The sequence below is a fragment of the Apodemus sylvaticus genome, chromosome 22 (genome assembly GCF_947179515.1).
Source record: "Apodemus sylvaticus chromosome 22, mApoSyl1.1, whole genome shotgun sequence".
NCBI lineage: Eukaryota > Metazoa > Chordata > Mammalia > Rodentia > Muridae > Apodemus > Apodemus sylvaticus.
In genome coordinates this window covers 21884263-21908695 of record NC_067493.1, presented here as the reverse complement: position 1 = coordinate 21908695, position 24433 = coordinate 21884263, and the positions used below count along the sequence as shown (strand labels likewise).

At 52.7% G+C, this 24433-nt stretch overlaps 1 protein-coding gene across 2 annotated transcripts in view; it reads right to left on the bottom strand.

The window, feature by feature from the left end:
• Window positions 1-4205: 4205 nt before the first annotated feature.
• The window catches only part of Smurf1 (SMAD specific E3 ubiquitin protein ligase 1), an 88169-nt gene continuing 67941 nt past the window's right edge, over window positions 4206-24433 (bottom strand). The window contains exons 7-18 of one of the 2 annotated variants that reach the window (XM_052167813.1): window positions 23534-23775; window positions 20380-20464; window positions 18707-18853; window positions 16952-17150; window positions 15442-15545; window positions 13898-14012; window positions 12341-12519; window positions 11227-11364; window positions 10159-10279; window positions 9330-9531; window positions 8439-8523; window positions 4206-7230 (exon numbers count right to left, since the gene is read on the bottom strand). In XM_052167813.1, the coding sequence (XP_052023773.1) occupies window positions 7131-7230; window positions 8439-8523; window positions 9330-9531; window positions 10159-10279; window positions 11227-11364; window positions 12341-12519; window positions 13898-14012; window positions 15442-15545; window positions 16952-17150; window positions 18707-18853; window positions 20380-20464; window positions 23534-23775 (1717 nt within the window). In that variant the 3' untranslated portion in view covers window positions 4206-7130. The remainder of the gene's footprint in view (window positions 7231-8438; window positions 8524-9329; window positions 9532-10158; window positions 10280-11226; window positions 11365-12340; window positions 12520-13897; window positions 14013-15441; window positions 15546-16951; window positions 17151-18706; window positions 18854-20379; window positions 20465-23533; window positions 23776-24433) is intronic. The other variant, XM_052167815.1, reaches the window with a different exon arrangement.

Sequence of the window (24433 nt, the reverse complement as noted above, 5' to 3'; positions counted from 1 at the left end):
GTATAGATATTTCCATGGCCAGGACATGGTTTTCTGCACCAGCAGAGGCCCTTGGAGGAGAGAGTCCTGCGGGAGCAATGGCCTCGGGTTATAGGATATGAAGCAGGGCTGGAGGATATGTCAGGCTGGCCCTGTGTCCTCTAGGACATGGCGTGTCAGGGGACTCCCTGCAGACCTCTGGAATGTCAAGACTATGCAGTCCACACATATCATCCTTACCTGTGTACACATGTGTCTCGGGGAAGGGGCTAGCCTTGGGGATGGCTGTGAAGCCGTCAGAGTGCCACAGAGGCCAGATGCCCTGGAGATGGAGTTAGAGGTGAACTCCCATCCATCTGGTTCATAGTGTACATGGATGACCTTTGACCTTTCTCCAGACGGCCTACTTTTCTCACAGGACGTTTGCTCCCAGTTGAAGCAGAAGTCCCTTTCTTGTGTGTATACACATGTGTGCTCGTGCATGCGGAAGCCAGAGTCCAAAGTCAGGTGTCCTCTTCAGTTGAGCACCGTGTCCTTGGGGAAGGGTCTTTGGCTGAACCTGACCAGCGAGCCTCGGGGAGCCCCTCCCCACCATTCTGTAATGATGAGCATGGCTTGTCACATGGGCTCTAGGGATTAGAGTCAGATCTTCACGTGCTCAACGTGTGTGCGTGTGTGTGTGTGTGTGTGTGTGTGTGCGTGCGTGCGTGTGTGTGCGTGTGTGTGTGTGTGTGTGTGTGCGTGTGCGTGTGTGCTTGTGCGTGTGCGTGTGCGTGTGTGTGTGTGTGTCCCAGAGGCCCTGGAGATGGAGTTAGAGGTGAACTCTGACCCTCTGAGCCATCTCTCCAGACTGAGAATTTTTAAAAACACACTGGATACTGACAACTCTACCCTTCTTTGTCCTTTGATACATATTTACTTTGCTTTGCTGACAGGTAGCCCAGGATGACCTGGCCTTCACTGTGTAGCCCAGGCTGCCTTCAGACTTCACTCCTCTTGTGCAAGCCTCAAGGGAGTGAAGTCATAGGCAAGAGGCACCGTGCTCTGACTAGCTTTAGCCTAAGTGTTTGACTCAACCATACCGTTCTCTTCAGACCTCCCTTTCCTCCTGGGCAAGTTCCCGTGGCCGGCCATGTCTTCTCCAGAGACCCCTTTGTCCTCCCTGGCCCTGCACGAGGCTGTCTGGGTTTCGGCTGGTCCCAGTGCAGCTGAGCTCTCATGACAGGGCACTTGACAGGACTCAACGTGATTGATCTGGTGGCCGACTGCCAGGCCCGCTGCTGCCTCCTTCTGCGCAGTAAACTTGTCCACACTTGTGGCCTCCTCCTCTGCTTTTCAAAGCAGCTGCCTCCCCGAGACTGGACTCTGGGTTCAGAGCCTTTAGAATGTTATCTGAAGCTGTTACACCTTCCCTAGGGTTATAAGTCAGGAACTGAGCTCCTGGGTGGCACTGGATGTGTCTGAGGACATCGCCTAGGGCGGCTCCTGTCTGCCGTTAGCTCAGTCGCCACCCGCCACCCTGTCTTATTGGACTTTTCAGACAGGGTTTTGCTGAATAGCCCAAGGTAGCTTTGTTCTGTTTTCAGACTATCTCACAATGTAGCTCAGGGTAGCCTAGTACCCCTGTATATAGTCCAGGCTGGCCTCAGACTCAGACATCTGCCTGCCTCTGCTTCCTGAGATTGAAGGCATGCACCACCTGGTGTCTTGGTGTTTACAGGCATGTGTGCAGAGGTCAGAGAACTTTGTGAGAGTTCGTTCTCTCCTTCCACTGTAGGCTCCTGGGACTTGGGCCCTCAGATGTGCTCACACGTTTCCCCACTGAGCCTGTCTCCCGGTTCAGAGCCGGAGATCTATGAGCAGCCTCTTGGTCTCTGATTCCTTAAAAGGTCAACACTCACTGAATATTTACTAGACACTGTAGTAAATGCCTCAGGGCCGTTTTAAAAAATTACTACTGTAGCATGTGTGTGTGCATGCATGTAGAGGCCAGTTTCCAGGAGTCTTGTTTTCTGTTCTTTCCTTCTCCTGAGGGATCTGGGGATTGAAGTCATCATCAGGCTGTGCTGCAAAGCACGTTTTACCCACAGCTATCTCATTGGCCTAACACTTGGTTTTCTTTTCTTTTGCGATAGTGTCATGTAACCCAGGCTAGCCCAAAATTCCACATGAACCTAAGGATAACCTTGAAATTCCTGACCTTCCTTGCCTTCATTTACCTCAGGCTGGGGTGATCTGTGTGCCACTGTTTTCTGTAAGAGCTTGCTGGGGTCAGTTTTTCTCTCCACAACAGACCCATCCACAGCTATCTGAGGGAACTGGGCCTGGGCCTGCTGAAGCCCCCAGTGCTGTCACCCCCGACACTTGACCATGTGACCAGAGTGATGTGCAGGAGCAAGCTGGCCGGGCAGGTAAGACCATCGTCATTACCGAGCAGTACAGGTCGTTGTGGGCAGAGGTGGCAGACTGGGGTCAGGTCACCCAACCTGTCCCTTGCTGTATGGCAGAAGAGCCCAGTGAGTAGAACAGAGTGGTGGAGTGGGAAGGGAGCCTGTTATATGTCATTGTGACACCTCAGGCTACACTGTGGGGCTGCTTGGATGGGTGAAGTCTAATCACCCCACTTGCTGACACCGAGTAGGACTACAGGAGTCTAGAGCCAGTCCAGGAGAGGCCCGAGGGAGGCAGCTCTGGGGCCCACCGTGGCTGGGAGCCGGCCCAGCCTCGTGTAAGAGTAAAAGTGCATGCAACTAACTATTCTGAGTGGAGGAAGTCTCTCCTCAAGATCCCCACCCTGTCCCTGCATTAGGCCCCGGGGCAGCAAAGCCCGGGTGTGTGGCCTGCAGCCAGGTTTGCTTTAAGTTTGGAGATGAGAGTCAACTGCCGTCACCTGGTTCTCCAGGCACAGCGATCAGATCATCTCTAGTTGTGAACTGCAGGCCCAAGGCCGCTCTGGCTGGGACACTGCCCTCAGCGCTCCCTGGCAGGTAGGGGAGGACAGGTGTAGAGATGGCAGGTGGTGACAGCAGGTGCTCTGATGAAGCAGGAGCCCGAGGCTGTGGTTTTTGTGCCTCGCCCGCTGCGCCCCCGACAGTGGTGACTGGATATGAGCTAGAACCTTCGCGGACAACTGCAGGGCTGCTCCCCCTGCTGCTGTGGGAGGTCAGCAGGAGGCCCTGCTGGCACGATGGTGGGGGTTGGGACCTGGCCTTGAACTCCTCAGATGGGACAACCATGAGGGAAGTCTGCAGAGCCCAAGCCAGTCTGTTGTTTGCTCAGAGATGGAAGAGACCAAGACCCTCGGAAAGAGGCAGAGTTTAGTGTTCTGAAGCAGCTATGATCCACACAGCACTTCCTGCATGAGGACCGTGAGGAGACCTGGCACTGCGTTGCAGGTGAATAAGTGGGAATTTTGACTTGGGACAAGTTTCCCACAATGCACTGTTACGTGTCATGTACTAGCCTCTGCGGTAGGAAGGGTCCACAAAGAGTTACCATGGGGCATGTTGACCCAACAGCTGCACTGTGACGCGGAGGCCAGCAGAGGTGTGTACTAAACAACCTGAGCAGCGTGTGAAAGGACTGGCCCTGCAGCTGGCGTGGCCACAGAGCCCTGGGGAAGACTCAGTGCTGCCGCCATAAGCCCAAGGTTCTGGGCACAGGCTGAGCTGGGGACACAGGCCGAGCTGGGGCAGGCTGAGCTGAGGACAGGCCGACCTGGGGACAGGCCGGGCTGGGACAGGCCGATCTCGGGACAGGCCGATCTGGGGACACAGGCCGATCTGGGGACAGGCTGAGCTGGGGACACAGGCCGAGCTGGGGACACAGGCCGAGCTGGGGCAGGCTGAGCTGAGGACAGGCCGACCTGGGGACAGGCCGGGCTGGGACAGGCCGATCTGGGGACACAGGCCGATCTGGGGACAGGCTGAGCTGGGGACACAGGCCGAGCTGGGGACACAGGCCGATCTGGGGACAGGCCGATCTGGGGACAGGCTGAGCTGGGGACACAGGCCGAGCTGGGGACAGGCTGAGTTACCCTATCTGCTTAGCACTGCTATTTTCATTTGGTTTTTTTCCCCCAAAGTTTTAGCTTCTCTTTGTTTCGTTGGAGGCTGGACTTCATTGCTTATAAAAGTAAATACACCAGAATCTTGTTTCCACATGAAAGTAACAGACGCGCAAATAAATAAATAAATAAATGAATAATAAAATAAAATAAAAAAATGTAAAGTTTTGAGTTTATTGCATATGTAACAAAATGAACTTGCCCTCCCTCCTGGGTCCAGCCTGCTCTACAATCGACGTTTTTGTTTTTGTTTTTTTCCAGCTGGTTCCACAACTGCATTAAATAGACCTAGCATCTCTTTAAATACTTTCGATTCTGACATAAAACAGAACATTAGTGTACAACTGTCACGGGAAATGGGCAATACAAACTGGGAGAGCAACTAGGGGTAGCAGCAGCACTTCAAACAGGACCTTACAAAATAAATTAGAATACGTTATAAACACAGTTTAAAAATCCACACCATTTCAGAAGGCTGCCACGTGGCCCCCAGGCTGCAGCAGGGTGGGGCGTGTTCTCTGCAGAAGGTCAGTCCAGCGTCCACCTGACCTGAACCCGACCGTGTGGCCGAGCCAGCACAGGGGCCAGCATCACACCTTGTGGCAGATTCTCCTAACAGAAAGCACGAGCCTGCGACCTGCTGCCACCCAACGCTGCAGCCTGGCGCGTCCTCTCTGAAGCACTGCGGAGCGGAGTGGTGATCGCTGCATCCCTGAGTGTGGCTGCCGGCCGCTGGTGAGGGGAGCCTGGAGAGCCGGGCTCCTGAAGCATCTGGGTGATGTGGGGCCACCAGGAGGGCTGACGATCGAGATCTTACACGAAAGGGCTTCACCCAGACCCAAGCAGGGCAACCAGGAGCTGTGCCGTGGGCTGGCCACGCAGTGTCCTTTGAGTAGTGTCAGAGGCCTAACATGGTAGACAGACAAGGAGCGCAGTGCTCCCGACGGAGGACAGTGCTGCACATGAACAGACCTGGGGAGGCTGTGACACTCAGAACTGGCAATGCGGGGACCCACAGGCAGCACAGGCACAGCGGCTGTCAGAAGCCTTAGCGGTGGTATGTGTGCCAACCAGTCGGCCCGAGGGCCCAATCTCTGCATCTTCCTCAGAGGGCCTCTGACATGGGACTTCTGAGGCTCGGCCCATCACTCCCGCGGCATGAAATGGGACTCGACACTCCTGCAGCACATCCCCAAAGCACAGGACCCTGGTTTCCTTCATCCCTGCAGACTGGGACAGTGTGCGAGGGCAGCAGGCAGGGTTTCCAGTCTCCAGGAAGTGTGCTCCGTGGGGTCTGGCTGCCTCCTCTGGACTGCCTGAGACTTAGGGCACAGGCTTCCTTGCGCCTTTTATATCCGCGAGTCATGAGGGAGCTGGGTTTTAGAACACCTCAGAGCATGAAGGTAGATGACGTACACAAGCCCTACTGGGGCAAGGCAGAACTGAGAGACTAGTAAGGCCCCAGGGTGGCCTGGGAGGTGGGGCGGGTTCGGTCCTTGTGTGGTGAGGTCTACCTAGCATCCTTTCTGTCCCCAAACCTGGCAACCCGGAGTGCGGCTGACTCACGCTCGGTAGTGCCAGTGGCCAAGCTGGGCGAAGCTCTTTCTTGGGTTAGGGGTGCATGCGAGCTATGAATGCACTCTCCCCATCACCTCAGCACTGCTTCCAGACCACACTGGGCAGAAGCAGCAGGAACAGAAGGGAAGCCGCTTCCCTGTCCTCAGCCTGAGGGTAAGCAATAGAAAACAACCGATGGACGCCCCACAAGGCCTTCCCGCCACTCCCAGCCACTCCCATACAGCGTGGATTCCTGGCTGAACCTGAACCCGGTACCAATGAAATGTCTTGCTAATGAATTACCCTGTTCTCACCCCCACCACAAACAAAAACAACAAAAGCACAAATGGCTGCTGCTCTGCCTGCCTCCCACCAGAGCTCAGCTGCCTGAATCCAGCTGCTCTGCTGCAAGCGCCCACGCCTGTGGACCCTGTGGTGGTAGAGCTGGCGAGGCTGGCTTTGGCCTTGCTCACCAGAAGACGAAGACTGGGCGAGCAAGCTGAGCTGTTAGCATCGCTGCTGCCACTGGGAAGAGGGCCATGTAAGGAGGTAACGCCCCCGCCCTGCCGCCACAGGCCCCATCACACTCTGCTTTGTGCACAGCACCGACCCTGCGGAGCTGAATCAGGGGACCCCAGGTCGGCGGCCTCGCCTGCTGTTCCATCCAGTGGCTGTGGTGACAAAACTCTTCTGTTAGTTTAGCTCTTCACAATCCCCATAGAAAAGTCCATTTCAAGACAGCCAGGAGCCTTGGGATCCCCAGACATAGGAGCAGAGCTGGGCCCTGGGGTCTGAGGAGGCTGGTTTTGGTTATTCTTTGCTTAGCTCGGTGACATGGTAATTTCAAACTGGGTAGAGAAAACAATAAACTGTACTTTAAAGAGGTTTTCCCCAGTGCAAAACCTTCTTTTCAGCCAGGATACTGTGAAAAGAAGTCCCCGGGCTTCCAGTGAAGGCTGCTGCAGTCCCTTACCTCTCAAAGGGGAAAACACACACATCTTGCCTCGAGTGTCCCGCCACGGTGGAGTCCCAGCAAGCAGACGCTGTGCATTTGTCTATCTCCTGCTTAGAAATCCACCTGCTACCTGAACAGGCTGCGGGCCTGTGACAGCTCTGGAACTTGAGCTCAGTAAGAGCTGAACTTGAAAGGGGGCTTTGAGGCTATAACCAGACGGGAGGGCGAGTACAGAGACCACGCCGACCCTCAGGGGCCCAGCTTGCTCCTAACCATGGATTGATGCTCCCGGAGACACCACAGCCTCCCCACCATGCCAAGGAGGCTGAGGGCGAAACCTGGCTGCGATTTATTGGATGGGCGATGGAAGGGCGGGCTAACTATAATAAAGGAGAATAAATGGGTGGAGCCACCTGTGAAAGTCCCCTGGCCTGCCCTCTCCAGAGGAGGGAGACGAGCCTTTTCCCTCGGTTTCTGGAATCTCAGGCCTCAACCCGCCACGCGGGAGGCGTGCAGACGCCATATGCTTTGGGTCTGGTGGTTGTGAGCAAGACTGCGGCCACTGGCTGCTCTTCACTCCACGGCAAAGCCACAGGTCTCCTCCACCGCTGTCAGCAGCTTCTCATAGAGCTTCTCATAGGACTCATAGGGCGGGATGTCGATCCGATTAAAGCTGCAAAGGGCAAAGGAGGCAGAGTCACTGCCGGAGCACACGACCTCAGACACAGCGATGGGAAGTGCAGTGGAGGGGGGAGCCTGGGGGGGGGCTCATCTCCAGCTTTCAACATGGCTTCTTGTTTGCCCTTGTTTCTTCCAGTCAACCCACAGCAAAATGTCAAGATCTACACCAACAGCATGTCAGCTTGCTGCTCTGCCTCTGGGTGTGATTTCTCCATATTGGAAAGAAGCCCCGGCCTGCCTATAATCTGCGCTGGTGACCCTCAGTTCTCCTACTGAGGTCAGTCTTTCCCCTACCACAGCATGCTGGGTCTCCAAAGTAAGAGACGCCAAATCCTAGAAAGATGGGTGTGTACCAACCTTCCTGGGAACTCAAGACTTCCGGGGGAATCTCATTTCAAGAATTTGTGAAAAGAGACACAGCTATTCTCTCACAGAAACTAAAAGCCAATAGAAAAGCAGTGAGTGGCCTGTGAGTCCCAGGCACAGAGCAGTCGGGAACACTATTAGAGACTGGGTGAAGGCTGCTCGCTCTTTCTCACTGTCTCACTGTCTCTCTCTCTCTCTCTCTCTCTCTCTCTCTCTCTCTCTCATTCTAGAACAGAAGCTTCATGAAGGGACATAAGCACTGCGCGTGCTTCAATACTACAGCCCTCTTCTGTAGGAACACATGCTGAGGCAGTCTTGCAGCCTGACATGCATGGTCCTGGGAATGGATGTGTTAGCCCATCTTGCAGATATGAACAACAGTTGGGATATATTTAAACCATTCACCCCAAACCTCTTCATCAGGTCCCAGCCAGCATTTAAACCTTCTGTCCTACCATGTAGCATCCCAACAACCTTGGGAACTAGGATCCTGAAGGGGGCAGTGATCCTGAGACAGAATCTTTCCATAAAGTTCTGAGAAGGAAAATGTGGAACTGCACATCAGACAGACAATAGTTGGCCCCTTCCGCCAGGCACATGCGCACACGCACAGCACTCAACCAAAGGATATCCGTGAGCCAGGCTTTAGGCTACAGTCCCAAGTGGTGGCACCATAGCCTTAACTGCTATACATCACAACAAAATTGAATTCCCAAAGAAGTGACCCAGTGGGACCTGCTGACTCAAGTCCTGTCTCACTGGACCCTAGGTATGAGCTGAGGTTATATTGAAACCGACACAAAGGCTGCATGACTCCACAGAGGCAGGGCTTACCAGGTATGGGCCTTGGGGAGGTTGTCTGTATTGGCGTCTATCAGGTGGATGGTGAACAGTCGGGGCCCTGCCGCGCCTGTAGAGCCTTGCAAGACAACATTCTAGTTACTGCACTTCAGAGACAAAGCCTGGACGTACCCAGACAGGAGGCCCTGTGGCAGCATAATATGCTTGAAGCCCAGGAGGTTAGAGCCTCTACATATGGCCTGCCCAGGAAGCTCTTTTTGGGGTAGCTGAGGCACAGACTAGTTGGTCCCCACACTTTACTTGATAGGAAGCAACCAGCCACTGGACTTCTCTGTCCTCTGGTCTTCCTGGAGGCTCGTGACTTTTCCTAGGCACCCACTGAAGCCACAGAGGCCAGCATCTGCTCGACTGTAGGTGTGTTACCCACTCCTGTCCGCCTCCTCGGCTGGCCAGGATGTACGAGGGAGGGGCTGCATGCCCTGCCCCTCCCACCCCCCCACCCCCCCCCGCAGTGTTGGGAAGAGCAGCAGGCACAGGCTTAGCAGGGCTTCCTAGCAGCCTGTGCTGGGAGAAGGTTTGGGGTGCTGGGCGAGGGACCCCATCACTCCCGCAGTCTCTTCAGTCCTGTATCACTACCAAATAAGGAGGCCAGTGCAGCCCAAGCTCTCGAGTACTGAGCTCCGGCACCTCCCACTTGACTCTACCTCCCTACAGCTGGGGTTAGACCGTTTAAGAAGGGTACGAGGACGCCCACCTTGGGCCTGGATTTTAAAAGCACACACGGACCCATAGGGGCTCCAGTATGACCCTACACCTGCCAGGCACCCCACTAAGCATTTGTTGTGAGAACACTGACCACCCTCATTCTCTGGTGGGATGGCCCACATCCCACTTCAGGTGTGGCCCTGACTCCACGTCAGTCACCTTGCAGAGCCTTGAAGCCTTGCAGAGGAACTCTTGTGGATCCTGTGACAAACTGCAGCAGTCTGGCTCGCCTCTCCTCGTCGAAGGTCTCCACCGCCTGCCAGAACCACCTGACGATGTTGCTGTCTGCCACACAGTGCTTCAGACGAGTGTTGGACTTCCAGTCGTTCAGGTCTATCTTATCCAGCCCACCTATTATCAGCTGGGGAGGGCACCAGGCTGCGTGTTATCCTAAGATGCCCAAGACACTGCCCCCACCCCTCCTCCAAGATGACTGACACTCAAAAAGCACTGACAGGACGACCCCCCAAACCAACAGCAGATAGGCTCTAGTCAACTGACACCCCAAACCTGGAGTGGGAGTTTGCTGTGCACCAGGGAAGAGTGACTGGGAATAGCTAACAGAACTCAACAGGCCATGTGGAATTAGAGGACTCAGAGCACGCTGGCCACTTGTTTAAAAGCTTGCTCAAGACTCACTGCCTCACACAGAGAGGCTCCACTCCAAACCCTCAGTCTCTCAGCGGGCAGACGGCTATGAGAACAATCTGGAAGGCTTAGGCCACTTGGCACCAGGCAGAGCTGGCGAGGGATGAATGAGTCACTGTCTGAGGCCACGACAGTGTGTTCTTAGTCTATGAATAGCCAGAGAGGGGAGAGGAGAGAGCGGGCTGAGGGCGGCCTAGTCCGGGCAAGGGCACGGACACCTGGACTATGCCTGCAGAGTAGTAGATCAGTAGTTGCTGGCAAGGAGACAGACACTTCTCAGCCTGTGACAAGGCCATCCAGGCACCCTCTGCTCATTGCACAAGGCTTGCCTGGCACTTACCTCTAGTTCCTTCTGGTCAAAGGGCTTCAGTAAGTGTTGGGGAATGAGCTCGTTAAAGCCCTTCTGAAGCGCTAAGAACTGGGCTTCAATTCCTCTCATAAACCTCCAGTTCACATACAACCTGAAATGGAAAGCCACACATTGCAGGTAACTGGGAAGAGACCTTGAAGGCACTGTGTCCTCACAGTGGCTGTGACAGTGTCACAGTGCTGTGACAGCACGGATGAAGTTAACGTAGAACCTGCTGATGGGACACCAGCCCGTGCCCACCCTCCCCAGTAGCCTTCAGTCTGCAGTCTGCTCTTATCCTTAGGTATTATTGTTGTAATGTAACGTGTGTGCCTGGTGCCTGTGGAGGGCACAAGTGGGTACTGGATTTGTTCAAACCAGAATTTATGTCTAATATACTATATATATTAGACAGTTATGACCACCATGTGGGTGTTAGTCTTCTGGAGGAGCAGCAAGCGCTTCAGCCACCGAGTCGTCACTCCAGCCCTTTCTATTCTTTCTGAGACAAGGTTCCACGTACCCCAGGCTGGTCTTGAACTTGTTTTCATGGAGGTCTGCGCTATCCCACCTGGCTTTATCTGTCTCTCTCATTCTCCCCTCCTCATCCAGGGAAGGGTCTGGGAACCCCAGGCTGGAAGTAGCTCTCTATGTAACCCAGAGCGACCTGAACTCCTGTGTCAGCCTCCCAAGTGCTGGGCTCACAGTGTGCAGCACCACCGTGCTACACCCAGCCTTTAGAGCTAGTTAAGAGCAAACCAGCTCTGCCATTCTGGTTTTCCACTAAAAGGCAGGAGGCCTTGATGAGACTTCCCAACACTGGATTTCAAATAGGTCCACAGGGCACGTGTGGCCGTACGACCCACCCACGGTTCAGAGTGCCAGTACGCATAACTGTCCCTCAGGTTGGCATTGGGATGCTGTGATGGCTCCTTGGGAACGCTGGCAGCCACCTCTGCACAAGAGCTGGGCTGTCACATGGGAGTCTCTACACCAGGTGCCCCCGACAGCACCGTCTGCTCGCCCCATGTCACCACTGAAGTCAGCCCTGATTATTACCGGACGTATTCCTTCTTGTTCTCCTCAGTGACGGGCACATTTCTGCCATTGGGTTTCAGTTCATGCTGAAGAATCCGCCCAAAAGCATTGTGCTCCACGCAGAAGGTATGATCCAGCACTGGCGTGATGTCATTCTCTCTGCAGACACAGGTGAAGGCTGGTTAGGCCTATGCCAGAGAGTCCTAGGGGGCGGGAATAAGTTCTGCGCCTGACTGTCTGATCACCACTCGTGGGGGCATCACTCAGCCACCCTGTGATACCATGGGACCTGGAGCTGCATCTGGGAGGAGCCTGGGAAGAGGCAGCTGAGTCAAAAGGACACAAGCCAGGGCAGAGTAAGGCCTCCCCTCTCCTCTGCAGGCCGCCGTTCAAAGGCCGCCATTCCCACAGAGGCCGACACTTTAGCTGCCTTATTTTTTTTTTTTTTTAGTTTTTCAAGATAGTGTTTCTCTGTGTAACCCTGGCTGTCCTGGGACTCACTCTGTAGACCAGGCTGGCCTCGAACTCAGAAATCCGCCTGCCTCTGCCTCCCAAGTGCTGGGATTAAAGGTGTGTGCCACCACTGCCCAGCCTCTGCCCAGTTCTTGACAAGCATTTCTCCACAGGAAAGCCCCTACTCCACATGGCCCTGAACAGTGGAGCAGGTGAGGCCAAGGGGAAACCCCCACCCAGAGCCAAACCCCACACAGCAGCACCCCAGCCTTGTCAGGGCCTGGGTCTTCTTCAGATCCACCCTGTCCCTGCCACTCTGCAAAGCATTCGGTTAACTCTAAAACAAAGGCACCAAACATGAATTCTGTTTATGTTTAAGCGTTCTCTTGCCATCTACAGATCACCTGGGAAACAGCGGGAGTGCACTCTTGTAACCTGTCCCCAACACAAACCAAGAACAGTTTATCAAACCTAACAACCAGCCAAACCAGCTTGTGAAAAGAATGCAGGTCAATTAAATGATTACATCTGTTTTGTTAATTTCTAATTGTAACCCAATGTTTGATGTTGTTATAGTCAATTCTATTACTCTCTTTCGTTTCACATCTATTTCCCCAAAAGAATGTGCACACCCACCAGCATCATGAGCCCTGGGGCTGTGGGGCAGGACGGCGACACTTACAGAATCCACACCAAGCTCTTGTGCAGTTCTGGGTCCACGGACTCCAGGTCGGACAACTGGATGGGTTTCCCCAGGAGCTGCTTGTAGAACGGAACTGTGAAGCCCCCATTTATGTAGTGTCCGTGGAACACAGCCAGACCCATGATGCGACCCACAAAGTGGAAGTAAGACAGATGGTCCTACAGGGGGCGCCAGAGAACGGCAAGACATTAGGAAGATGAGAGGTGACCAGCAGGCAGGGACACCCTCTGCCCACAGGCTTCCCGTGAGTCTACAAGTATTCAGCTGCCATCGCCAGCCTGGCCAGACAGCACAAGGCTGACACTGCGGTCCAGCTTCACTCGCTTCTAACTACAGTGGGCCTGCTACCTCCTCAATCCTGCCTCAGCCTTCAGACTGGGGTGTCAGCTAGGCACCACCACACCCTAGCCTAACACTCTGCACGTGTGGGCCCACTGTCTCTTCCCGAGAACTCTTAGTTAACTTGCAAGGGCCTGGTATAAAATAAAAATGTGGAGACCTCAACAGTTAAGAAGGCTGTGCTTCTTCCTAAACTGGAGTGGATCTGGTGTTAAGTACTGTCTGCGCACATGTTTCTGAAAATGTGTCAGGATTTAGTTTTCAGGCTGAGCAAAGGTTTATTCCCACTGTCTGTGTGTGTGTGTGTGTGTGTGTGTGTGTGTGTGTGTATGTGTGTGTGTGCGCATGGTGGTGCATGTGAAGGTCCCTTTCATTCCCTCAGGTGCTGCCTGGTTTTCTGAGCTAGGATGTCCCACTGAACCTGGATCTTACAGGTTAGGCTGGCCAGCCAGTGAGCTCCAGGAATCGCCCAATCCCACCTTCCCAGTGCACACACTACCACACCTGGCGTCTGGGTTTTTGTTGTTGTTTGTTTGGTGTTTTAAGACAGGATCTTTCTACATAGCTCTGACTATTCTTGATCTCACTGCGGCTGGCATCTACCTCACAGAGATCCGCCTGCTTCTGCCTCTTGAGAGCTGGAACTGAAGCCTGTGCCACCGTGCCCAGCCACATCTGGCTTTCTGTGTGGGTCCTGCAGTCTGACTTTACACTTGTGTGGCTGAGCCATTTTCCTAAGCACAGGTTTATTTGCATTTGAATTCTCTAGTAGAGATAGTCCCTCATTTCAGCTCTGTGGCCTTGTGACACTGGAAGTGTGTGGCTGTGGCCACAGACTTCCTCCACGATGTGTCCCTTAATCGTATCACATGCAGAGTGCTCCACCTGTGGCCCAAGACAGCCAATCGTGGAACTTTCCCAATTCTGATCAGAGTATGGACCTGGTAACCTAGCTCATAAGATGACATTCAAAAACACCACCGTCTACTACCACACCGAGCCCCTCAAAGGGTAAAGTACTCAGGCCCAGAGCAGCCCAGATCCAAACCTGACTGGAATCTGCTCTGGCCCGGCAGCACTCCCCGCCCCTGCCCCGAGCTCTCCTCAGCATCTTCTCTAAGTCACCAAGACCTGGGGAGAGCAGGTTTGCCTTAGAAACTGCCGCTGGATTTCTCAACTCCTCACTGCAATACTCACAGGGTTGATAGAAGAATCTGGGTTGATTTGCAGTGTGTAAATATTGTCCGTGGAATACTGGAAGAGTCCATAATACGGATTCAACATTTCATGGCACAACAAATACAGCCACTCCCTGGGAACGATAACAACACAGCTCACATGTGCTAACAGTATTGTTTTCAGGCTGTTGTTTAAGGTGTATGTGAGTGTGGTGCCCAAGCAGGCCAGGCCAGAAGAGGGCAGCAGATGCCCTGCAGCTGAAGTTACAGGAGGTTGTGAGCTGCCCTGTGGGTACTGGGAACCAAGGTCAGGTCCCTTGAGAGAGCAGGGTGTACTCTTAACTGCCAACCACCAGCCAGCTCTCTATCTATCTATCTATCTATCTATCTATCTATCTATCTATCTATCTATCTAGGGTTTCTCTGTGTAGTCCTGGGTGTGTACTGGAATATGGAATAGCCTCTATAAACCAGACTGGCCTTGAACTCAGAGATATGCCTGCCTCTGCCTCCCAAGTACTGGGATTATAGGCGTGAGCCACCACTGCCAGTTGGAGTTTCTAAGCATTCTATAATAAGAGTTTAGTAAGTGAACATTTCAATCTCAAGGGAAACAGAATTTATAAGCAACTATGCCCTTCTAATTTCCTGTTGATTTCTTACTTTAGACCATAAGCACAGAGCACTTTCATTTTCTAAATGGTTTTCTAAGTGTGCATGAGTGTGTGCATGTGAAGGGCGGTTGTGTGTGCGTGAATGTGCTAGATTTCTAAAACCTCTGTAATGTTTTTAGATTCATCTAAGTTTTCTTTACGTTGCACAGTGATGACTGGGCTAAGGAGTTGGCTCAGTCTGGAAAGTGCTTGCCCTCTTCTGGCATCTGTATGCACTGCATGCCCACAGTGCGTGCACACACACATGCAGTCAAAACACCCACACATAAAGTGAAGTAAGTTTTTAAAAAGAACAGTTCCAGAGGAGCTCGAGTGTCAGACATGGAGAACTGAAGAGCCCAGTCTGAGAGCAGAGGGTTAGCTGTCCCGCTGTCCCAACTACAGCCCAGAGCTGCGCTTGCCCCTCCCCCCACCATCCCCCACCCCGCCCCCAGGTCCCTAAGTCAGAGGCAGCAGCCTGGACTTGGCTACCTGAATGAAACCAGATGCCTTAGAACCAATACCAACAATTACAAAGCCTCGTCTCTGAAGTGGAAAGAACTGGGTAGCAAAGAGGCTCTCCACTGTTCTTGGATTTAACTATTACAACCACAATGACTGCCTCTTGTAAGATCCCCTGGATACTTGTTGTATCCTGTGTGCCCCACCCCCACACTGCCACCTGGTTAAGTTCAGGAGTGGCCCTGGGAGTTCTGTGTTCAAACACATGAGGTAAAGGAGTGTGAAAGTTTAATCCTGACTATGACAAGTTAAGAGTGACATCATACATTCCCTAACAGGCGGCGTCAGCAGGAGAAGCCATAGTGCCCATGGAGATGCTGGCACTCAGGCAGTGGGCAGCAGACAGCAGCCTGCTACTTGTGGGGAAGAGGATAAACTAGCAACTCACCGAGCCACTCCGCCATAGTCCAGACCTTCCTCCCCCCGGAACTTCACCATCAGGCGCTTCTTCAGGTCTTTTGGCCGCATCTTCATGATCTGACGATACGACTCCTACACATCAAAACCACAGGTTCACAAAGAAAATACTGTTTTACAGTGCCTGGAACCCAGGTACTGTAACATACTAGTCAAGTGCTGCAAGTAAGCCCTCGGGGATTCTAGGCAGGGCCTCTACCACTGAGCCACACCCCAGCCCCTCACTGGGGGACTCACTTTCCTTCCTCTTCCCAGAGACAAGACTAGGACCAAATAGCCATGCAGTGTCTCTGGGAAGGAAGTGCCCCAGCAGAAACTTTGAAGGAATGAGTGGGTATGAGGAGGACCTAGGCCAAGAAATGATCTACACAGGTCAGGGCCAGCTGGGGTCCTAGTCCTAAGTCATCAGCTTCTGCACAGACAACCACGGTTGAACACTGAAAACTGTTGTCAGAGACAGAAACACAATTCTACTCAGCCTGAGCCTAGGTCCTAACAAACCCTGCATCTCACTAAACAGTAAAATTGATCCCTCAGGGGAGAAAAATCTTTGCTAGCTATACTAATTTCAGAAGACTCACATATACACTACAGAGAGACTACATGGCGGAGCCCATGTCACCCCTGTTAAGAAAACGGTAAGTCCTGTGGAAAGTGTGGACAGAGGGAAGCCTTACACAGACAGTGGGAGTGCAAAGTGGTCCAGCCACCACCACAGAAGTCAGTCTGGAGGTTCTCAACAAACTACAACTCCATCTAGACATGCCATGGTACGCCTCAGAGCACTGAGTGCACTCTGTGATAAGTCAGCAAGGCTTAATCACAACAGCTAAGCTCTGGAGCCGACCTAGGTGTCTACCAGCTGGGGAGTGGATAAAGAATATGTGGTGTGGACAGACACTGGAACTTTGGTATCCTTAGATTAAGCAACTGGAGATAACTATAGTGAGTGAATTAAGCCTGTCTTAGAAGACAAATAACTGTTTGTTTCTCATAGCCAAAATTCCTAAGTTTTATAGACATATAAAATCATATACATATCTGTGAAGTTTAGAAGCACACTGGACTGTAAGAGGGAGAATGCGCAGGGTGGGGGCTGGGAGAGAGGCAGAGCCAACACGATGAAATGTCCTTGTGTAATACTATTTGTATAATAAATATCCACAATGATAAAAAAAAAAGATTTTTGAGACAGGGTCTCACTGTGTATCCCTGGCTGTCCTAGGACTCACTATATTGACCAGGCTGGCCTTAAACTCATAGAGATCCACTTGCCCCACCTCCCTAGTGCTGGGATAAAAAGTATGTGCTACTACATCCGGCTATAATAAAAACTAAACAACAGCAATGTCAGTGAAACAGAGCCCTCGAATACCGAGCAGAAGGCAGAGTGCACCAAGCAGGCAGACACAGTTGCCCTCACACCCTCCCTGCGTGTGTCCCCACGGGGCCATATGGCTTAGCAAGACACAATTCTTTACCTCAAATATTTCTTCTCTGGAAACTTCTATGCGACAGTGACCAGCCTGGGGCTGCTGGAGAGAGAGCTCGTGCCTGAGAACTTTAAGCTTCTGGACTAAATCTCGCTCATATCTCTGGGCAGGAAGCTCCTCGTCCTCCACGGAGCCCTCGCTAGGCAACTGCAGCGGCTGGCTGGGCTCCTTGAGTTGGCACTGGTGACTGCAAAGAGGAGAAATGGCCGTCACTGGCAGGCCTGAGAACGGCAGGCGGCCTGCGGCACATACACTGCAGGGAGCAGGCTCTGCTGACAACAGGGCTGTCGGGTCAATGACAACAGCCTGGCCCAGGTCTGGGGTACAATAAAGATATCATTTATCTACATGATGGCTCTTCCTGGTTGTCAACTTGACTACACCTCGAATGAACTAACACACAAATGGCTGAGGCCTTGTTCACTTTTTAATTAAGTCATTTGAAGTGGGAAGACCCATTTCAAAGCTGGATCTTTATAAAGTGGGAAGATAAAAACTTGAACGCAGATCTTTTAAAGTGGGAAGCTGCATCCTTAACCCCGGCCACAGCATTGCTAGCAGCCTACATAAAGGACATGGAAGAAGGAAGCTTGTTCTCTCTCTGCCTGCTTCCTCTCGTTCTGGCAAGTGGATTTCCTTCACTGATATTACAGCCCACTTCTTCAGGATTCAAGAGTATACTGAGTATATTCCGAGACACACCACAGCCTCATGGGCAAAATAGACAGCCATTGTTGGACTAGGTGGACCACAGCCTGTAAATCATTCGTGTATGTGTGTGTGTGTATTCTCTATAACTTTTGTTCCTCTACAGAACCCTAGTACAATCTGCTATATTATTATAAAAATTACAACAGAAACCGTCACTGTGTTACACATGTACATGTGTCACTGGGACCAACTGACACAGCTCTGAAAAGGCCTGAAGAGCAGCCACATGTCTGTCTGAGGATGTCCTGTGGATGCCCGGTGACATCCAGTGGCATCCACTCTTCCTTTTCAAGCCCTGTTCACTAAGAATGAAGACTAGTAACAGGGTGTGGGCCACGAGGAACAATGTGGCATTTGCTTTATTCAAGGCTTGCCATCTATGCGAGCTGCACAGAGCATGTGTGAGGCTGTCTGTGCGCTACTAACCATGGGTAGCACAAAAGATCACACCCACTTCCAAGGCAGAAATGCCTGGCACAGCGGCAGCAGCAGGCGGCCCTTACAGAGTGAGCTGTGCAGGCTTTTCTGGAGAACCTCTTCCTGCTGTCACCTCAGAGCCCTGCTTGAAGGACAAGGGCGCCAGCAATATGTAACGATCACCAATCTCAGGGTTTAAACCAGGTCACTGTTCAACAAATATCTCCCTTATTTGCTTGTGCTCACTACTGAGCAAACACAACAGTAGGTACATTAAGAAAATTGCTAGTCAAGTGCCTGCTGTGTGAGCATGAGGACCCGCATACCAGCACCTACGTAAACACCCTGGTGCTGAGGACTGTCAGGCAGACCTGGGGACTTGCTAGCTAGCCAGAGAAGTGAGTTCCAGGCCACGTTGCTCAAGATTTAGGGTAGAGAGTGATAGGGGAAGGACTCACACTGATGTATGGCCTCTGTACACATCATGTCACTGTCTAATGTGCCGGTACCACCCCCACATACACACATGCACATACATGCACACATGTGTGCACCAATACTGGTGTAAGGAAGCATCCAGTTATAAAGAGACCAGCAAGGGTGTTAAGGTCTTACTTCATGATGTGGTGAAGCCGTGGATCTGTAAACTGGGTTGTCCTATTATTGTGATCTACAAAATAGATTCTTCCCGACACCGTGCTTCTGACTTCCCAGCCTGGAGGCAGTGGCCCAAGTTCATCACAGTTCACACTGTTAAGGTCTCTAGCGAAATGGAATAGAGAGAGAGCTTTATCCCACTGAGAACCAAGGAGCAGGACCAAGCTCACAGACAGCAGCCACAGGGGTTCCTAGCAAGGTGCCCGTGTCCCCTCACACTGCAGCTCCTGCTGACTCCGTAAGTCCGAGCCTCCGGCCTACAAACAGCAGCCACACATGGCAGGTCAAAAGCACATACACCTCTTAAGAGTCTCTGTCCACCGTGAGGGAGGGGGGCTACCCCAGGAACACCCTTCCTTACACACAGAGGGACAGACTAGCAGGAAGCAGCTAGCTTCCATCAGGACACTCTTGGGAAGCACAAATCAAACTGACCAGATTCTTGCTGTAGCAAAAAATTTCTCTACCGAAAAGCTCCTGAGGCCTACACTTTCCAGACCTATGGGGACAGAGCACACCATGGCACCCCCGTGTTCAGCACGTGTTTTCATTCTGGCCCCTTGATAACTTAACTGCAATCCAGTCGGCAGGGACCAGAACGTCTTGCTGCTTAAGACACTTTAGGGATTAAGGCAGATGCCTGTTATTTCTACAACGCATACCAAGAGGCTCCCCGTTCATTTGCAGGTAATATTCCCATGCAAATGACAGACCCTGAACTGTAAATTCAACAGCAAAGGTGGGAGGCTGCACTGGGGCTGAGGGAGCACAGCGAGTGAAAAGCATTACCCAGGGCCTCTGAGGCAGGGATGCTAGCTACTGTGAGAGGAGAGCAGGGAAGAAAAACAGCAAAGAAAGAAAGGAAGGAAGGAGAAAGAGAGAGAGAGGGAGAAAGACAGCAAAGAAAGATAACAAAGAAAGAAAGAAAGGAAGGAAGGAAGGAAGGAAGGAAGGAAGGAAGGAAGGAAGGAAGGAAGAAAGAAAGAAAGAAAGAAAGAAAGAAAGAAAGAAAGAAAGAAAGAAAGAAAGAAAGAAAGAAAGAAAGAAAGAAAGAAAGAACGAACGAACTTAACTCTGGCAGGGGTGGGGTGGGGTCTCTCTGACCTGGGCTCGGATGTATGGCCTTGGAGAAGGAATTCGTATAGAAAAGCTTCATCTCCCCCCGGAATGGTCCCCAAGGGACTGAGGCAAGAGGGGCAGTAAAGTGGAAAAGAGAAAGGGTGACAGAGGCTTTATCTTTCTGTTAACTTTGACCATGGAAAACTATGCATTTACAAAAAGGTCCAGAGTTCACAGTACATGGCCAAGTGACCAATCCCAACAGCTACTGAGGGCCACCATGTTTCCTGTCTCCACCAACTCCCGCAACACACACACACACACACACACACACACACACACAGACACACACACGCACGAGCGCACACACGCACGCACACACACAAACACACATTCATGCACACATGCACACATACACACACACGCGCGCACACACACACACATGTACACACATACACACGCATGCGCACACACGTCCATCCCTGCCCAGCATGTCCCAGCCTCCATCTCCCCTCACAGGGCACTGCTGGCTTCCATGGGAGGGGCTCACTCTTCAAGCTGGTGAGACCTACCTGGGGATCCTGGGGTCGTGCCATGTGCTGACTCCAGTCTGCGTGTGCAAAAAGTAAACTTGTCCCTGCACTGTTGTCCTTTGCTCTGCAGGAGAAAGGGGCTGTGAGCATATTTAGTTTTCTATCTAATCCTACTTCAGACTCTGAAGCTTTATTTTAGTTTGTTTGCTTACTTATTTATGTTGGTATTTGACACAGGTCTTGTGATGTGCGCCAAATTAGCCTTGAACTCATGATTCTCCTGCCTCAGCATTCTCAGTGGTGTGACCGCTGGTGTGCACCCTGTCCCTGTCTCAGTATCCTCAGTGGTGTGACCACTGGTGTGCACCCTGTCCCTGTCTCAGCATCCTCAGTGGTGTGACCGCTGGTGTGCACCCTGTCCCTGTCTCAGCATCCTCAGTGGTGTGACCACTGGTGTGCACCCTGTCCCTGTCTCAGCATCCTCAGTGGTGTGACCGCTGGTGTGCACCCCGTCCCTGTCTCAGCATCCTCAGTGGTGTGACCGCTGGTGTGCACCCCGTCCCTGTCTCAGCATCCTCAATGGTGTGACCGCTGGTGTGTATCCTGTCCCTGTCTCAGCATCCTCAGTGGTGTGACCGCTGGTGTGCACCCTGTCCCTGTCTCAGCATCCTCAGTGGTGTGACCGCTGGTGTGCACCCCGTCCCTGTCTCAGTATCCTCAGTGGTGTGACCACTGGTGTGCACCCTGTCCCTGTCTCAGCATCCTCAGTGGTGTGACCGCTGGTGTGCACCCCGTCCCTGTCTCAGCATCCTCAGTGGTGTGACGCTGGTGTGCACCCTGTCCCTGTCTCAGCATTCTCAGTGGTGTGACCACTGGTGTGCACCCTGTCCCTGTCTCAGCATCCTCAGTGGTGTGACCGCTGGTGTGCACCCCGTCCCTGTCTCAGCATCCTCAGTGGTGTGACCGCTGGTGTGTATCCTGTCCCTGTCTCAGCATCCTCAGTGGTGTGACCGCTGGTGTGCACCCTGTCCCTGTCTCAGCATCCTCAGTGGTGTGACCGCTGGTGTGCACCCTGTCCCTGTCTCAGCATCCTCAGTGGTGTGACCGCTGGTGTGTATCCCGTCCCTGTCTCAGCATCCTCAGTGGTGTGACCACTGGTGTGCACCCTGTCCCTGTCTCAGCATTCTCAGTGGTGTGACGCTGGTGTGTATCCTGTCCCTGTCTCAGCATCCTCAGTGGTGTGACCGCTGGTGTGCACCCCGTCCCTGTCTCAGCATCCTCAGTGGTGTGACCGCTGGTGTGCACCCCGTCCCTGTCTCAGCATCCTCAGTGGTGTGACCGCTGGTGTGCACCCCGTCCCTGTCTCAGCATCCTCAATGGTGTGACCGCTGGTGTGCACCCTGTCCCTGTCTCAGCATCCTCAGTGGTGTGACCGCTGGTGTGCACCCTGTCCCTGTCTCAGCATCCTCAGTGGTGTGACCACTGGTGTGCACCCTGTCCCTGTCTCAGTATCCTCAGTGGTGTGACCACTGGTGTGCACCCTGTCCCTGTCTCAGCATCCTCAGTGGTGTGACCGCTGGTGTGCACCCCGTCCCTGTCTCAGCATCCTCAGTGGTGTGACGCTGGTGTGCACCCTGTCCCTGTCTCAGCATTCTCAGTGGTGTGACCACTGGTGTGCACCCTGTCCCTGTCTCAGCATCCTCAGTGGTGTGACCGCTGGTGTGCACCCCGTCCCTGTCTCAGCATCCTCAGTGGTGTGACCGCTGGTGTGTATCCTGTCCCTGTCTCAGCATCCTCAGTGGTGTGACCACTGGTGTGCACCCTGTCCCTGTCTCAGCATCCTCAGTGGTGTGACCGCTGGTGTGCACCCCGTCCCTGTCTCAGCATCCTCAGTGGTGTGACCGCTGGTGTGTATCCTGTCCCTGTCTCAGCATCCTCAGTGGTGTGACCACTGGTGTGCACCCTGTCCCTGTCTCAGCATTCTCAGTGGTGTGACGCTGGTGTGTATCCTGTCCCTGTCTCAGCATCCTCAGTGGTGTGACCGCTGGTGTGCACCCCGTCCCTGTCTCAGCATCCTCAGTGGTGTGACCACTGGTGTGCACCCCGTCCCTGTCTCAGCATCCTCAGTGGTGTGACGCTGGTGTGTATCCTGTCCCTGCTTCTTTCAAAACTCTATGATCACAGAAAAAAGAATTACAAGGCTGTGGCTAGCTTCCTCAACTCCATACTGTCCCCATGTTTGGATAGAACCCACTGCTCCTGGGCCTTCCCTCACTGGGCCAACCTGGAAAAGAAGGCTCTGCTCTTCTGCCACAGACACAACTGTCAGCCATGGTCTCCTAGCTGGGTGATCTGGGTGATCTGCTGATGTGAACAACGCCCCTCCTCGGTCCTTCTCGCCACTGGAGCCACATGGTTCTGCTCACTCCATCCCCATGATATCCCTTCTGTTCTCAAATCTCAGACCACACTGAGTCTACCTGCTTCCCTCACACTGCCTTGTCTCTCTGGTATGTGAGAGAAGGGGCGCCTGCCTGCCCAGAGTTCATTACAACTTTCCCATCCATTTGTGGTCCGGGTTATCCAATGCTACAGCCATGGAAGGCACAGCCAGGCCATTAGCAGCTGTGCACAGGACATGGGACACAGGGTAAATCCCTCACTGTCTTGACTGGTTTTCTGTCACTTGATTGAAGCTAGAGTTATTTGGGAAAACTGAAGTCTTAATTGAGAAAGTGCTTCCATCGGATTAGCCTGTAGGCAAGTCTGTGAGACACTTTATTGATTAGTTACTAATTTGGGATGGCCCAGCCCACTGGGCAGGTGGTCCCAAATGCTCTAAGAAAGCAGGGTGAGGCCAGGCATAGTAGCACATGTCTGTCCTTAGTCCCAGTCCTTAGGAGACAGGCAAATGGATCTCTGGGTTCAAGGCCAGACTGGTCTACAGTGTGAGTTCCAAACCAGTCAGGGCTTCCGACTGAGACCTGTCTCAAAAAAGCAAGCAGGCAAGCAGGCTGAGCACGCAGTGAGCGGCACTCCTCCACGGCCCCTGCTTCAGTTCCTGCCTCCAGCTCCTACCCTGACTCCCCTCAGAGACACACTGTAATTTATAAGCCTAATAAACGCTATTGTCCCCAAACTACTTTTAGTCCTAATGTTTATCATGGCCACTGGGAGCAAACTTTACACTTACCGTAGCCTTCAGGCAGCTCTGGTGACTGGTGACCATGTGGTCGGTTCTGGGGCGTCTGTAGGGACCCTCGAACCTCAGGATTTCGGAGTCGCTGTACCAGGAGTCTCTGATCTTGGCTTGGAGACTCCACAAACCTGCAATTCCCGCCTCCTGCTGCTGCGCCAGTGCCATCTGTATATGGGGCAGGCTCCTCCATGAGGCAGCTGAGCGGCCTTCCAGGGCCTGAGTCTTCATACACCGTCCTGGAGGCGAAGGACAATGCAGACGTGGAAACATCATGGAGGTGTCATGAGACTCACACGAGACTCACACTCGCAAAGGCCACACACAATGTTCCACACCCCTCTAACAAGTGACAGTGTTCCCAATGCAAGGTTTCATGACATTCAGATGGTTGAACAAGAGAGACTCTGAGAGGAACAGGTCAGAGCCAACCACGAATCAGAGCTCTAGCAGAGCCCCGGGGTGCAGTCACCTGACAGAGGTGGGGCAGAAGGTGTCCCTGACACTCTGCTTTCTTTGTTGTCTCTTAAGTGCTTTTAAACTCTCTTTCCCCGCTCACAAAAGTTTCAAAAATAATATGCCTTAAAGAGTCAGTCACTGCCCCCTGCAACCAGATACTTCTTAAACCTCATACTGAAATTTTTCAACACATGCACAACATGAAGGACCAGAACAACGGGCCTTTCCCGAACAGCAGCAGGCAGTCCCAGGGGTGTCACCATGCTGCCTCCACTCCACTCCTCCCACCAAGGGGTTAGTGTCGAGCCCATCCCTGCATTGACTATCCTGCCCTGTACATATTTTACCATGGGCCACTTTGTTGTTGTTTTTAAAGCCAATGACTTTAAAAAAAAAAAAAAAGCCAATGACTTCTCCATTATTGTTGCTGAACCATAA